Source organism: Cydia pomonella, chromosome 10 (genome assembly GCF_033807575.1).
Source record: "Cydia pomonella isolate Wapato2018A chromosome 10, ilCydPomo1, whole genome shotgun sequence".
Lineage (NCBI taxonomy): Eukaryota > Metazoa > Arthropoda > Insecta > Lepidoptera > Tortricidae > Cydia > Cydia pomonella.
In genome coordinates, this window is record NC_084712.1 from 5879948 (window position 1) to 5898004 (window position 18057).

Genomic DNA, 18057 nt, shown 5'->3' on the forward strand with positions numbered 1-18057 from the left:
CCGTCGACGTTTATGAAATGAGCTAATGTTTTTGATTTATGTTTCTTTTGTATGGTTGATATTACGAGTATAGTGGGCGTTAACTTGATTAATGTCTTGATCATAATGATAGTTTGTGATCTGCCTTTTAAAGATAATTTAGCTGTTGCGATTTCGAAGGTAACCTACAATCAACCAATGAAATCTTTAGATCATTGCAGAAAGCAACTAGTACAATGCATTAATTAAATTAGGTACTCTTTAAATAATAATTTGACGACCGATCTGGCCTAGTGGGTAGTGACCTAGTGATCCTGCCTAAGAAGCCGATGGTCCCGGGTTCAAATCCTGGTAAGAGCATTTATTTGTGTGATTAACACAATATTTGTTTCTGAGTCATGGTAGTTTTCTATGTATTTAAGTATTTATAATTATATATTATATATATCGTTGTCTATGTACCTACAACACAAGCCTTATTGAGCTTACTGTGGGACTTAGTCAATTTGTGTAATAATGTCCTATAAAATTTATTTATTATTATTTAATAAGATGCGCACAACTTCATTATTTAAGAGCGATGTATACGTGATCGTTTTCCCACATCTAAATATTTTCCATTCTCCGTGTTTTTTAGTATGTTTTATAGACACACCAAAAAACTAGGTTTATAGGTCTTTATTTTTTTTTCAAAATTTGCAAAACAACAAAAAAATATATTTAAAAAAAGTTAAACCTATAAAGCTAGAACATATTATGCTGAAGCAACAAATCGACATCAAAATCAAAGTGATTTGTTAGGATTTCGTTAGTGGAAAACGTTTTTTCCGGAAAAGGAATTTCATAAAAAAATTACCGTTATTTCGTTAGATTCGGTAAGCTATTCTTCCCTCTTAAATAAAATCCTCCTCCGCGTTGTAAAATCCAAGAGCTTGTATGTAATTCGAGTATTTTATCTTTATCGCAAAAAATAAAGAAAGTCGTTATGGCAGGATGTTTTCATTCCGAAATTTATCACACTAAAGTCGAAAATGTACCTCACAATAACACATACGAGTACAGTCAGCATCAAAAGTAGCGGATCAAATAACGCTTCATAAGTATCTACCATTCTGTAACAGCTTAACAAAAAGTGACGTCTTTAATATAGAACAACTAAGACTGTAAAAGATTTACTTTTGAACTGGAATTTTAGAAATTCATCTATTTTTGGAAAAGTTATCCGGAATATCAGATACTTTTGGCGCGTTGTTTCATCCGCTACTTTTGATGCTGACTGTACATAGTAAGAAAAGAGATAAGGTACTTATATGTCTAGCAGACACACGAATAAGTTTTGAAATTGCCTCTAGGTAACGCATTGTCAGTTTAATTACTACTAATAACCGAACATTCAATTATTGCAAACGACATTGTTACATCAATCAAAGCAGTAAACTAGGAACTCTGTAACTAAGTCGAAAAAGACTTAACTAACTGAATTTAGAAGGGATATACATCGTTTTAACTACTGCAAATGGATATGATATTGCAGGCCTCTTATTAGATATAGTTAGGTACATATAGATCGCTAAACGACCACTTGGCTATAGGCGACAGACGGACCAGTACAAGCCTGGCCGTATATTATTATGGATCTCAGGGATTTCGTCATCACCATACTGTATACGTCCCACTGCTGGACACAGGCCGCTCACATGAGGGCTTTGGCTATAGTTCCAACGCTACGCCACGGAGATTGATCTCTCCCTTCACGGAAGAGCAACTAATGTCCTGAATTAATGATTGTACCTGAAATACCATATACGCAACAAAATCATTCATTCATTCAATGATATTTCGTACACAGATCAAGGGTACCTCAAAGTCAACAGAAAATTCATCATACGAGCCAGGTTTCGAACCGTAAACTTTGGTTTCGAATCCGTACATATTACCATCGCTTCACACTTTATTATTGTTATTACAGCTATATTTTCCACATAACAATTTTTACCTACATACCTCCAATTATAACTATATCCTTTCGTTTCTTTGTTATGTGCTTATGTGGTTTCTCTATGAGTAAAATCCTCCATTCTTTTCCACATTTGCCTGTCTTTGCCCGTATGCATCCAACTTTTGCCTGCTGAGTTTATTATGTCGTCGGCCCATCTATTATTCTATCTTTCACATTTTATTAGGAGTTCATACTTAGCTGTTATCTATCAGCTATGAGAACAACAGCCTTATAATTTCCGAATTGATTCCCTTTCGTTATCGTTAATTGGCGATACTGTAGCCCCGGGGTCGCGGGCTAATAACTCTAGATTTCTCTACGAATTACTGCTAATTGTATTGCTTCATTTCTTTACGCCTACTACCTTGTATAGTGTTATTTATTTTCTTTCTCATATTTCTGGCTGCTAGTGGACAATTGAAATTTGACACCTGAGGGCACAATTCAACCAGCCATTTCGTATGCCTTTATTTTCGATTTCGTAGACCTTTATCGAATGAAAATCTGCCTAAAAATAAAAGGAATAGTGGAAAATATTTACTGTTTGAGGCGATACCATTGAAAAAAATCCTGTGTAAATGCTAGCTATAAACTCAAATGCGCCGCAAACTGTTCATATCTCTGTTTTTTTGAGTGAGCAAACCAACCCCAATAGATAAAACACACTACAATAAAATTTAATGAAGAGTTTTAATTAGATAGAACTCCTTTACATTTGAACTGACCGGATAGCGGCTGTGTATTTTGAAGGCGGCGAATAGACAGTCTGTCTGGCCGATGGTTGAGTGGCAGGGAATGCTATTAATGCGCTATTTCTACTAATTAGGTCTGTCTCAAACGCCGTGCCGAAGTCCCCGTGTGCAATATAAAAGTTCAAGTTCTTATTTTATTTCACGACTACGTAATCTACAAAAAATGCTTGAAAAATAACTGCAGGGATGAAAATGAAACCTGTTGCAAACAGAGATAATTTTTGTCCAAACATTAATGAATACACCATATTACGTGGATAATATCGTGAAGAAAACAAAAGTTTAAAATAAGAACATATTGTAACTAAACTTAAGTTTAATATACAAATGAAACAAGATCCTGTTATATGTCATGTCTAATACAATTACTAGAAAAGTTCCAAAAGAAAAACCGAGAAACAAATACGACCAACCCATTTCCATCGACCTAATTCTTAATACGAATGTAGGATACAAAAACACGTTACGTATCGGTTTAATGTGTCAGGCTATCACTATGTGGCAGGAAGGACGGTAATGAAATATCATTACCGTCTACACGTCATTTTACTAGTCAACCTGGATCCGAGATTACACACTAATCTTGCATATTTTAATTAGCGATCGGCGCGTTTCAGTTTTCAGAAGACATATTTAGATTTGTGAATATATGATAGGTTTTTTTTTTTTTTTAATACTACGTCGGTGGCAAACAAGCATACGGCCTGCCTGATGGTAAGCAGTCTCCGTAGCCTATGTACACCTGCAACTCCAGAGAAGTTACATGCGCGTTGCCGACCCTAACCCCACCCCCCCTCGTTGAGCTCTGGCAACCTTACTCACCGGCAGGAACACAACACTATGAGTAGGGTCAAGTGTTATTTGGCTGCGGTTTTCTGTAAGGTGGAGGTACTTCCCCAGTTGGGCTCTGCTCTAGATCTGGAATGACATCTGCTGTGCTGTGCCCTACCACACAAGGCGAGATGACATTCACATTGCCCATACCTCTCTTTTGGACGTAGTTTAAGGACATACCCGGGTCCCGGGTCCGGGTCCGGGTCCGGGAGGTACTCATTTGTTTCAATGTCATTGCGTCCTGGTCCACATTCGGTCAATTATTGTAGTATTCAGGCATTTGTCTAGCTAGTACTATTTATGTATAACTGAATATTGACAAGCATTTTGGAACATTTGGTATTTATTTGCTATTTATTAACCACCCACCTACTTAGGTACTTATAAACCAATACTAGATAAGATAGTAGCTTTAAATAATGCTGAGGTGTAGAGACTTTTTCAATTTCTCATGCTCTGAATGTGAGTTGTCGTTATTCTATATGGTGTGTAGAAAGTGACACGTTTCTGTTTCTGTACTGTAGTTTCAATGTACGTTTATTTCATTATTTTTACTATAAGCGATTAATATTTTTTGGGCGGTAGACATAAAAAAAGTAATACATCACCTCTAGAGAATTTATTGAAATAATTGTGAAATACTTACAATTTACACTTTTAAACACTGTGAAGTAAAGTTTAGTCTATAATTTCACTGAATAAATACTTGCAGCACTATAGATGCAGTAAGTCTTAACATTTAGCACTGTCTAATCCTGCTGATTCCAACAAGTGTCAAAAACATAACCTCCAAGTCGACCTACAACTCATTAAATATGGCAAGCTACAGTGAAATAGCAGAGACACAAAAATCCTTGGAGAAATCGGTAAACAAGATGCTTTCTAAGTTTGAGGCTAGAATGAAGTCACCAGCATCCAGAGCCACAGTAAGTAGTTTGAGCGAAGAATTCTCCAGCTTCAAAGATCACACATTGGGCATGTTGAAACTTCTACGAAGCCAAATTAGTGCTCTCAGTAAAACTCAAGATATCTTAGAAATGAGACATAGAAGAAAATATCTTCTCTTCAAAGGGGTGCCGGAGGATCCTGGTGAAAATATAGTTTCTTCAATCACCAGTATTGTAACAGAGCGACTCAAGATCCCCGATGTCTCTGCCGATTCTTTCAAGGCATGTCACAGGCTGGGTAAGCCATCCGAGGGCCGGGCTAGACCCATTCTTGTACGCTTTGCAGACATGCGCCTTAAGTCCCTGGTTTGGCAGAAGAAGACAGCGTGTAAGGGAAGTACTTTTGCCATATCAGAGTTCCTTACACCACATCGACAGGAATTGTTCACTCAGGCGCGGAAGGCATTCGGCATGAAAAGCTGCTGGTCACTCGACGGGAACATCTTCGTTAAGCTGTCCTCAGGTGTGCGTGAGCGTGTGGAGGACATCAGGCGGGGTATGGAGAACCAAATGGTCACAGTACTTATCCTCGTTGACTTCTCAAACGCCTTCAATACTGTCGACCATGAAATTCTCCTTGCCCTACTTGAGCACCTCAACGTGTCGCCTTGTGCCTTAAATTGGTTCTCGGCGTATCTTTGTGGACGTCAGCAAGCTGTAAGTGTCGACCGCACTTTGTCCAAATGGTGTGACTTAGCCACTGGTGTACCACAAGGAGGTATTCTTTCACCCCTATTGTTTTCTATCTTTGTCAATTTTATAACTCCGGACCTTCGCTGCTCGTACCATCTCTACGCCGACGACCTGCAACTCTATGACCGGTGTAACATTGCTGACCTTACTGCCACCATTGATAAGTTAAATCTGGATCTTATACACATCCAACATTGGTCTCAGAAGTTCGGTCTATTCGTTAACCCCTCCAAGTGTCAGGCCATTGTCATAGGCGGCGCCCGACAGCTCCTTAAACTCGAATTTATACCTCCTGTATACTTTAGTGGCACGCCTATTCCCTACAGCCAAAGTGTAAAAGACTTGGGTGTCTATATCGATAGTACCCTGAGCTGGAGGACACAGATAGCTGAAATAAGCCGCAAAGTTACTGGTTCTCTTCATGCTCTCAACAGACTTAAACACTTTTTACCTATTAAAACCAAAATATTATTAGTACAAACTTTAATCCTACCAATAATCGACTATGGCGATGTGTGTTATCCGGACTTAAATGAGGAGCTCTTGGACAAATTAGATCGTTTAATGAATAATTGTATCCGTTTTGTTTTCTGTCTCCGCAAATACGATCATGTCTCCTTATTCCGCTCAAAACTTGGCTGGTTTCCCATTCGTATTCGGCGCAACATTCGCATGCTCTGCACCCTCTTTTCTGTTCTTAACGACCCTCAGTCCCCCGAATATCTAAAATCTTTCTTCCACTACTATGGTGTCTCTCGTGTCCGTCAGCTTCGCTCTTCTGGCAATCTATCTCTGTCTATACCATCTCACCGAACTGGTTACATGTCCGATTCTTTCTCTATTCAGGCAGCTCGCCTTTGGAATAGTCTCCCTGTCAAAATTAGACAGTGTCCGAACAGGTTTGCTTTAAAAAAATCCTTAAGTGAGCACTTTGCTGGCAGTACTGGAAAATCTTAATGTTTCTGCTTTGTAAGTTCATCTGATTTCATATATATATATATATATATATAGGTATGTATATGTAAGTATATGTATTTGTATCAATATTATTAATATATATGTATGTTTATGTATGTGTATTTTTTATGAATGTATTGTGTTCGTACATGTATCAATTGTATCACCTATACCTATGTTTTGCACCGCCTACAACTTATCTGCTTTGCCTACAGGTTGACTGGTAGAGAATGCCTTACGGCATTAAGTTCGCCTATTGTACAGTGTGTTTTCTTATGTGCAATAAAGATTAAATAAATAAATAAATATTAGGTTTTCAATCGATTTGTTGTCTAATTTTTATTCTGATATTTAACTCACCATACCATGACGATACTTTTACCTAAATCGTTAATTGAAAGTACCCTTAAGTAATACTATAAAAGTTTATACTTATTCTTGTTTTTTTTTATACACATGTATTTTACTTTCCTCGTATTCGAAATGAAAAGTTGAGTATTTAACTCGGGTCGGGTGAAAGACATCGTTTCAGCCTCGGACTATTGGATCTCTCACTGCATTCGAGCGCCAAACTACCTCGTCAGAAATGAGTGCCTTTCATGCCTTGGTTAACAATCTACTATTTCATCTTATCAGTTCTATTTATGGTCGAGACTAAACATTGTCTTCATAAACATCAAACAAAGGAAAGGTCCCCAAGACCCCTAACCTCGCCAGATTTGAACCTGCGACCTGTATAATGCAGGTTCAATAAATGGATCGTCACGAAATGGGACAAGCGACAACTTTATCTAAAAAACCGTTTGAATAGAGTTCGTGCACAGAGAATTTTGTTTCCTTTAGGCATGGATATAAAATTATCTATTATATTATACCTTTTGCTACAAACATACATAAGTATTATTTATTGAAAAACTCAATAGAAGAAAATAAAATTTTGCAACCGTAACAGGCGGTCTTATCGCGAGATGATCGCTTTTCCAGGCAATCTGTAGGTAGCAGAAATTAATAATTTTATGTTTTTAAACAGCTATTTTTCTATGTTCAATTTTGACATATAATTAGTTATCACTACTTTTATATGCACCACGTAAACCTTCAAATGTAAATGGAGATTTTTTATTTATTTTTAAGACATTATGGGCAACTCACGATTATTAACACGTTACTATCATTAGACCATCACCATATAAAGTGTATTGACCCGTGTAAATATAAAGAGACAAGAGAAAAAGCTGCGATAAGAAGTTTTTCATTTGAAAAACGGAATCCTTAAAAGGAAAATTTAATCTTGCACACACAGTCGCGGTGGGAGGGAAATAAGTATCCGAGGGACTTTTTGACGGGTAATGAAAGAAAAATTACTAACGTCTCGGAATAGTCGCAACGCCGTCGACGAAATTAAGTTTGGGGTGTAACGGGAGGAATGAATGAGAATGGCACTGGAATGGAATTAAAAAAGTAACTGGTACACATTTTCAAGCATTTTTTTGGTATTGGCATTGAATATAAGCGAAACAATGAAGGGCAAAGGGCAGAAGTTCTGTTGTTGCTAATACAACGCTTCACATTTACCCGACTGACAAACGGGATTTATTGGTGTAACAATGTCTTTCACATACACTGCAGTCCAAATTTCAGTGCAGTCGAGGTGTTGTCTCAGCTGTGAAAACATAACCAGGAGTTTTTCACTGTACGTATAAATAAACCTTTAATAATATTAATTAAAGTTATACTTTCAACTGACTGAAGGGAATGTCAACACCCGGTTCGTTGAAATTTATGTTATTTAAGCAGTATTTTAAGAAAAACTACTTATTTTAATAAAGCAAGAAAATTCATGTTAATATTCATTATATTTCAAAGACCGTGTACCTACTCGATACAATGAGTGGACAAAATCGGCTCGATAGAAAAAAACTGGCAAAGATTAGTCTTAAAGTCAAACTGTTCTGTCTTTATTTTTTTTTAACTTATTGGTCTGTAATTAAAATCACAATTTTATAATATAACCTAAACCGTTAATGAGTATACAAAACTTTAATTATATGTATAAATGTGCTAATGAGTAATAATAATATACATGTATATATGAGTAATATTACACAAATAATCTAAATATTTTTGTTATTTCAATAGTTTGTTTTCTTTTTCCCTTGCCAGTAATAGTGCTATCATTACTACGGCACAAATAGACAAACACTAGACACTTTCGGTATTGACAGCCTTTTACTCATTATGAGAAAAAGTATTGCCTCAACACAAATATCTCACAGCACAATCTTGACTGTGATTATTAATTTAATTAAACAAACAACAGCCTCCGCGATGTCACTCCCGCGTCATTCCGCTCCCATTCAGTGCTGACGGGAATGACACCGGGCGCCGAGCAATAACATTTTAAACGCGAAATTCTGTATCAAATGAACTTGACTGTACATTATGAAGACGAGTTCATTTTGTCTTAAATTGCCGAGTTGACTTGAATTGTATTGATTAAATAGAACAGACGTTTCATAATTTAGATACGAGTATTTACTTAGCGTTTATTAAAAGCAATGCTGAGCTGTCTTACGATTCTCATTTCGGTCATGTTTTCTTGGCTGTATCTACATTGGTGTTTTTGTTTAGTCTAAAGCCATCCAATCTGAGCGTACTACTTGTATATGGGTATTTTGAACCTTTATCAGAAAGAAAAATAGACTTTAACAAGTAAATGTAAAGTAAATGGCTGATTACAAAAATACTTAAACTTAACGACACCTCATACTTTCAAATCTGACAAGGAAGATTCGGGAACCGGTAGATTTCCAAACCGTTATCATGTACATGGCGCAAAATCTTTTAATTTCGGGTTCGTTCGTAAAACCGTTATTTTTAAACCGGTTTTTAGAAGAACATTTCCATAAAGTTCTTTTCAGATTAACCGGTTTAGAACAATAAAAACCGGTTTCTTCCTATGTCGGTGTCTTTGTTTATGCGGTAAACCACCAGGCCAGCCGTTGCGTCGCTCATCGAATACACCGGTTTATTTAGGTTACTATAAAGTTCTTAAATCGTTAGCGTTCTTATGGAAGTTCGGAGTAAAACCGAAATAAACCGGTATTTACCGCTTTTTTTTAAACCGGTTCCGAGCCTTCCAGACAAGCCGGTTAATATTTAAATAGAAGCCTATAACTTAAAGAAATATACATCGGTACACAACATATATTTTAAAATACTAAAAATACCAATTAGTCTGTCATTTCTAAATGCAAACAGACCAGCACAATTCAATTCCACTAATTGAACTAAATCTAAAACTCTTAAAACACTATTAACCGCAATGAAAAAGATTCATAAACGTATCTTAACGACCACGAAAACGTGAAATTCAAGAAAATAATCTCAACTGTATTGAAACGTGCTCGTACTAAGGACCTTTCAGTGTAGGTTAGTTTAACTTGTAAATTCATTGCAAACTGCGATAATTCGTGATACAAGACTTTGAGTAAACATTTTTGTGGGAGTCTAACACATAAGTCGATATCTTTTAGTAAATATTTGTTAAAGTTGGATAACCTTTGCGTAACATGAGAATAAAATACGGTTCAAGATTAAGCTATTATATGTGATTCGAAGGTTAGATGTCTGTGTGTAAACAGTTTAATTACTATTTCAGAGTATAAACTGGGATGCTCATTAAAATTGTTTCTATAGTTACATCTTGCAGTGCTATATGATATACAGTCGTGTCGTATGGCTCGTCATAAACATGACTACATAGTTATACAGAGGAGGCGTCAACGAATATAATATACAGTGTGTATGTAAATCTAATACAGGCGATAAATTAAAACAGATATATTTATCCGTGTAATCATTCATTAAGAAGTTTTTTTAAGTTACATCAATTATGACACCGTAATTTTTTTTTTAATTTACCGAGCAGCAATGTACTGCAAACATTACGAGAAATAACATGACATTACAAGATACGAGCTGTTACTTATAAATCTCGTATTTCGTTATTTGTGTGTTGCTTTATATTGCGGGCCGAGTTATTATGTATAGTTAATATTTTCATTGTATTTCTAAGCAAAATGTATCTCAATAGATATACTTCTTAGGTCCTATGCTATCCAGCGTTTAAATATTCGCCCATATTGAAATTACACACCGTATATATTTTGATCTTTTTTAAATAGGCTCTTTACGCATCAATAACACAACTAATTAATCATCTTGGAGCACGTTGGCATCACGGCACCATTTCGTGGCACTTTTGACCTGGGGGGCCTAGCCAAGGTGACAATCCTACATCGACAAACGGCAAACAAAACGTAAAAAATGTATCCTGATAACCGATGCTACGAAAATTCACGTCCCATACATTTTTAAAGTTTCAATTGGTGTTTTCTATCCACGATTGTTATCTAGGCTAGGTACCATGTACTCGTAATGCTATATTAGTATTGATAAAGTACAATAGTAGAATTAAAACTATTATCCAGATAAAAAATATAAATAATTCCCGGTTCTAGCTCTTACCAGAGCGGCCGGAGGGTTCCGAATAATTTATACTTCAGAAAAGAATTGCGTTCCCCATGTTTACATTTGTCTTCCTGATTTTCCGGAGGGATTATTCCTTCCCTCTCTTCCTTAGAACGAGTGAGCAGGACAGTCGATTTTCAGTCAGGAAGTCAGGGAGAAACGATTTAAAAAAGGCTGGATTGAAAGGGATTTACAAGGAGCAACCATCGGTCCCTTAGTGATGAAATGTGTTTTGGCTTTGGCTTGGATTTGGCTTATCGTTATTTACATAATGTACATCAATCACGAGATAGCTACGTAATCATTGACAGAGAGGTTCCAATATAAAGACGAAATATCTACAGTTGAAATATACACCTAATAATAATACTGAACTACGAAATACCTAAGCTTTAAGTTTTCGGTGATAAAGGGTTGTTGGCTCTGTATTAGAAGACTTAAGATATTTACCAGAATTAACTATAACATTTTGCATTTTATTTATTTAAAAATACTTGAACTACACAAAATTTGAAGATGAAATCTTATGTGCACGTTCCTATCTTTTTACCCCTTTCAATCACAAATTATAAAATGATTTACAACCTGTCTCATTCGGCATTTAAATTACATATTAATCGGTCACGCTCTCTGTTGGCGAGATTCGCAACTAACTGAATGCAGAAATAACGAGCAGGTTTCTAAACGAAATCCGGTCATCCATTATAGTTAGTCTTTTGTTTTTTTGGCGCGAAAAAATATTTGGTCGCGTTCACATTTTATTATTGGACGGAATTTTTCACGCTTCGTTAAATCGAAACGTGAGTCTCTGAACGCATATTTTTTTGTTATCTGTATAAAAAAAAAACTTTTGCGATTTTATCTGTCATAAACCACAAATGCGCGACTAACGATTTGTTTTAAATATAACTAGTAAAATTAAGAATAAAGCAAACCTGATGACAACAACTGCGATATCCGAAACCATTCCAAATGCGAAAGTAGGTATCATATTTCTTTAGTAACTTTTAGTATTTATCTGTTAATTCCTAAAATAAGTAGACCTTATTCTCTTAAAAATAAGAACAATTTTGCAGCTTTTTAAGACCCTTAGGACCGGTAAACGTTTCTTTCCTCATTTCGTTTCGATTTTACGACTCGACGGTGTGTTTTGGAATTGTTTTTATGGTTCCTAGTAAAGCCCATGCGTTGAATTATTAAATTAAATTTAGTAGAACACGCCGTCGTGGAAACCTCGTTTTATTGGATGATTTTATTTATTTACGCGAATTGAGAAGAGTGTAGAACTAGCTGTCTTGCTCGAATTTGTAAGATGATGTGTTTTTGCCAAGACCCGTGGGAGAAACCCGACCCAATCTAAAATGTGCGTACGATTATGGAAAAGTTTAGCGAAAAGGCGAATGTAAGATGACAGGTACTTAAAGATTTATAAAAAAGGAATAAGTTTCAATCAGCCAACGATTTACGACGCTCAAAAAGGAGGCAAACTCAAAATACGAATGCGAAGCAAGCTTCCGTGTCCATGATTACAATTTTTTTATTTCGTAACCTTTTATTAGTACTCACTTTTTTACATAAAAATAATTTGGAAAACGTTGAATGACCGTTGAATCCGACTTAATTAATCTACGAAAAACTTCGCAAATGATAAGGAAATAACTTTACAAAATGGTTATGACCAGATTTTCTTTTTCCTCTTCGTTACCTTACATTTGATGAACTTTGTGATTTGAACGCCAGAAAACTTACCTGTAAAAAAGAAACACAAATTAGACAATTGCACACATAATCATACATCTAAAGCATATGACAACTTAATACTTGATACCAATTACACTAATTATTAATCGAGCACGACAAACCCAAGCATTGCTCCATTAAATTTGACGATATTTAACTAACATAAATTACAGCTAGACGTATAATTACTTGCCCACGCGCAGAAAGAGCGGGACAAATTTCACAATCACGCCCACGAACAAGTGAAGTATTTACTCGAAAACGTTTTTCTAAGATTATAATGTCGGATTTGCATTGACGTTAGATAAGGGTATAATGAGAGGTTTGGCGCCTAGACGGTAGATCTCGCTAGGTGGCGCCAGTGTGGCGCGGGGCCAAAGATCACTCACTCACTAGAGGGAGCATGCAATCTGCTACTCATCTAAATGCCTAGATTAAGGCTTAAGATGTTGTCCTTAGACTTATCTAAAAATTTAATTCTCCTTGAGAAGAAATGTAATTTATTTGCATTTTCAATTGGCGACCGTATTTTCTAATTATTAAGAGATCGCGACCGCTCTATTGAATTGCACCCACGTTTATTACTCTCAAGAACACTCGCTTTTCTTTTTTGTCTGCGTAAAAATTAAAATATCAAAAATGGAGCTATAGAGGCTTAAGTCAGGGCTCGGAACCGGTTTATTTTTAAATCCCGAAATAGCCCAATATTTTTAATTACTTTATACTCTTTACGTAGGACTGGATCATGTATTTAGGTAACAACTTCGCATTATTAGATAGTACCATTAAAAATGAAATGATAAACCAAAGAACGAAAAAGAACGTAATAATACCGGTATTTTTTGTATGAAGAATAAACCGGTTTCGAGCCTTGGCTTAAGTAGAACAAAATGGTATTGAATTCAATCGACTGTGACTGTGTCTGTGATATCGCATGTCGAATGACATTTAAAGAAAAACAGCTGCTAGAAAATTACCTATGGCATCACATCCTTTTATTTTTGAACAATAAACAATAATTAAATACGTTAAAGAATATATAAAAATGCTTTTTACTTTTGTTTCTTTGTAATCGCATCCGACATCCGACATCGGATCGAACAATGTTTAAATGCTCTTAGACGGACTATGTCGCTTTTCCACAACGCTGCATAAACGCGGGGTCTATAGGAGGTAATCGACGCGTGTGGCGCAAGCGCAGGCGATCATAGATCACCGCTGATTGGATTCGTTTTTGCAATTAGTGAGCAAATACTCGCAAGGCATTAAATAAAGGAGAGTAGCTTTTACCTCAAATGTATGTGAAAGTTCTAATCATTCCTAGTTACTTTAACTACGCAATTGTCTGTCAGTTTAAAGGGTAACCAAGTATGTATTAAATTGACAAGGTTTAATGTTATTTAAAGCGGTATTCGATTCTAGGATTCTAACTATTTTAATTAGTTATACCTGTTAGGTATACGAGGTGTATATACCTATTTGTAATGAAAGTAAAATTTTGCGTGGTGACTATAAGTCATACTGCGTAACTTATTATGGGACCAATCCGAAAAAAAACCTTCTATAAAGAAACTATGCTGGACGCTCAGAGGGCCTACCGCGAACACCGAAGTTCGCAAACTGCGGGTATCTTTCTCTGTCACTCTAATTACCCCCGCAATTTGCGGACCTTTGTGTTCGCGGTAGGACCTGAAATGTCAATACGCCTGATCATCCAAGATTTTTTCGCGTATAGTTGAAATTGCTCAGTTCTATATTTACCGAGCAAAATATGGCTAAGAGTTTAAAAACAGTTTAACAAACAAACGATGCATAAAATTTAAGGTATCTCAATGTCGTTTAGTGTTTGTATATTTATAGGTAGAAGCGGTGGTGGCCGAGTGGATAAAGTGGATATGACGTCCGACTTTCAATCCGGAGGTCGCGGGTTCAAATCCTGGCTCGTACCAATGAGTTTTTCGGAACTTATGTACGAAATATCATTTGATTTTTACCACTAGCTTTTCGGTGAAGGAAAACATCGTGAGGAAACCTGCATACATCTGCGAAGAAAGTCAAAGGTGTATGTGAAGATTGTGAAGTCCCCAATCCGCATTGGGCTAGCGTGGGGACTATAGCCCGAGCCCTCTCGCACTGAATTATTATTATTATATTTATAGGTAATATAAATTATAAATGCTGTTATACTATATTGCTAGATGAAGGACAACATCGTGAGGAAACCGGACTAATCCCAACAAGGCCTAGTTTACCCTCTGGGTTGGAAGGGCAGATGGCAGTCGCTTTCGTAAAAATTAGTGCCTACGCCAAATCTTGGGATTAGTTGTCAAGCGGACCCCAGGCTCCCATGAGCCGTGGCAAAATGCCGGGACAACGCGAGGAAGGAGGAGGAGATACTATATTGCTAGAAAGTCGTTATAAAATTATATTAATATTTCTGAAATCAATCATTCGTTAAATGAAAACGCTATAAAATACGAATAATGCTACATAAATACACCGTATTATTGTCTAATATGGTCAACAAATAGTATGTGACAGCTACGTAATGTGAGGTATTCTACATATTGGAAGAGATCGTATTAAGCGGGTTCAACTATATGAAAAATGACAAAACTTTATATAACAAACGATAAAGTGTGTTTCACGTAAAAAGCTCGACCTGTCACTGCGCGTGCTCGGGTCGAGGTCCCGCCCACAGCCGCCCGCGCACGGCGCCGTCAGACTTAACTTACTGTTCCTTATTGAGACTTGTATTTACTTAAGCGCAGGACCAAGCTTATATTCTGAGACCTGTAGATCCCGCGAATCCTCATGACTCCGCTATTTTCATAAATTTCCAAAAACTAAACCGAAATAGTTATTTACGATACAAGTGCAGAAAATAGGAAATTCGCAACGAGTGGTGATAAATTAAAACACGACCGAAGGGAGTGTTTTAAATCGACACGAGTTGCGAATGACCTATTCGCACGTGTATCGTACAACCTTTTACAGTACATATGGCTCTTTAAAGTTTCGACATACGCAAGGAAAGTGCACATTGCCGCACGCGTGCGGGAAAGTAGCACCATGTGTACCTACTGTAAAACATATATTTGATTATATAACCTACTAACAAAAACTCACGACAACCGTTCCAAAATGCGACGAGTAGAGGAGGACAGCCAGACAGACCTATGAAAGTATTTTCCCAAGCTTAAATTGAGACCATGGCTTTCCGTCGGAGAAGGAAGGCGATTTAGGTACCTACAATTGCTATTCTTCTTATATTCCAATAAACATTTAGATTGTTTTCTGCATTTAGCTCTTTCTCGTAAAAGTTGATATCTAATATTTATTTTGACAACACATTATTAAGAATAATATCAAATTTCTTCAATTGATGCCAAAGGTTTCCTTTGAAACATGGAAGTGAAGTGATATCTGAAAACTCCATTCCATTGGGATTAACAAATTAACCTCAAATCAATCAAATTCCTCGTACATCGTGCCATTCACTGCAATTGCATTTCTTTATAAGGACAATCTAGTGATATCGTGAGTTACGGAATAGAGAATGGCATCCCTTAGAAATGATGTGGGAAAGATCACCGACACTCATTTCTCAACTGAGACGGTTTCGCCATTTTGCTTTTTCACAAGAAATCATACTAGTAGTTCGCCAAAACAGCGAACTAAAGAATACAAAATTTTATACAAATTCTGTATGTGTATGAATAATTCTTCTAAATCGTGAATTTCCAGGCCGATACCCACTAGGTATTATATATTTGATCGAAAAAAATATAATAAGGTACTTACTTACCAATTTTCATGAATATTGGACCAAAAATACTCATAAGATATTCGAAAAAAAAAAACGCGCATCCCAAGTTGATCCTAAGACATTCATTCAGACATCGGTCGAACAAAACTTATATTACAACCGTAAAATTAACTGAAGTGACATATTTTAAACATTTAAAAGCTCGCATTAGAATAAGATCCGATTGTTGTTTAAAATTTCATTTTACTACCAAAAGTTAAACCAACAAACAAACTAATAAATCATGTGCTACACGCAATCGCCAATACCGATCGATCGATGCGTGGTCGTAAACTTTGGGCTTTCCAACTAAAACTTAAAATTATTATACAGATACTTATATGAGTATGTCATTGCGTAGCGAACCATATATGAAAGTGAGAGTGGAATTATATTTTACTAAACCGTGATATAATAGAAAACTGGATAGAAATATATGTGATGATAATTAAAATGCGATGAAATATGACTGTAGTTTGAAATTATTTGAATTGTTTGGAATGAAAATTCTTTTGACACATCCAGGTACTTAGATATACTTTTCTCTTTTTTTACAACCCTATTGTGTCCCACTGCTGGGCATAGGCCTCCGCGCTCTTCTTCGATTCGTCACGGTCTCGTGTTACATCAGTGAGTCTCTCAAAAATGTACACATAACATGTTTAGTGTAAAGATTTACTATGTGAAAAACGAGTCGAATTGTATCAATATGTATATTTATATTATATACATAATTAAGTTGTATCATTTCCCTACCCTACTTTTCCAAATAGTGAAATTGAGTTAGGATGGTGGCTTTTCAAAGTAGGTAGGTAAAAGCAAGTATTGAGGTTTACATCCTTACCTCTAGTATGCTAAACGTAACTGTTACTGTCACTGTAATATACACTTTATTTCTGTTATTTATTTCCGTTCCACTTAATAAGAAATTTAAACTGAAAATTTTACTAAACCAGAGTTACACATTCATATAGAAGGATCAAACGCATTTTAGAGAAAGATCCCTTCTGTGGACAAAACCACTAAAGTTAACCGGGGTATATACATATGACGTTTTTTTTTTCAGTCGCACAGAAAATAAATCTCCTGCCAGTGGGTGCAGCGTAAAAAATATCTTTAGATTCTCTGAACTTTGCTATGTGTATAGAACACGTAAACGAGTTTAGCATACAATAAAATATGACCCATAAATCCGTTTATAATTTCAATTTATACATACCCTCCTTTGAAATATTGCCATTTATAGCGGTTTTTGTCTAGACCCGTATTAGAGCATAACTGGACGCGCCGGGGGAATGTGCACCTACGCGCGCCGGCGCCGCGGTGGGCGTACCTGTCCTCACCTGCCTCGGCCGATTGGGAAATGGACGTGACGGACTGACAGACGGACAGACAACACCTGGAAATTGTCTGTAATATATTTATCAGTGTTGCCGTTATACGTAAAGTCAGCATCAAAAGTTATACTTTAGAACGCGAACTGAAGAGATAACTATAGATACCGACTGTGCTTGCAGCTCCAGAAGAGTCAAGCGACTGAGACCGGCAAGGTGAAGGACGGCATTTGCGCATTGCTGCCCGCGTAGCCAACATGTTAAGAGAAAAGAGGACGGCCGATTCTCCATACAAACATAGTCCCCATTTTCCTCTCTGGATAAGTAAGTAAGTAAATATTCTTTATTGTGCACCATACAGTAAAAAATAGACAGAAAATGAAAAAATACGTAAAAGTTAGGTAACAACAGGCGGTCTTATCGCTAAGAAGCGATCTCTTTCAGACAACCTTTGGGTAGCAGGAAACTATGAACTTACAAC

The 18057-nt window shown here is 36.4% G+C and overlaps 2 protein-coding genes across 6 annotated transcripts in view; one reads left to right on the forward strand and one right to left on the reverse strand.

Moving 5' to 3' along the window:
* LOC133521915 (caskin-2) overlaps positions 1–18057 on the reverse strand; it is a 439796-nt gene that overhangs the window by 70048 nt on the left and 351691 nt on the right. The gene's annotated exons all lie outside the window — the stretch shown is intronic.
* LOC133521720 (uncharacterized) lies at positions 4134–17828 on the forward strand. Its single transcript, XM_061856783.1, has 2 exons — positions 4134–5168; positions 17760–17828. Exons 1-2 carry the CDS (start codon positions 4380–4382, stop codon positions 17826–17828), a joined length of 858 nt encoding a protein of 285 aa, XP_061712767.1. The 5' UTR covers positions 4134–4379.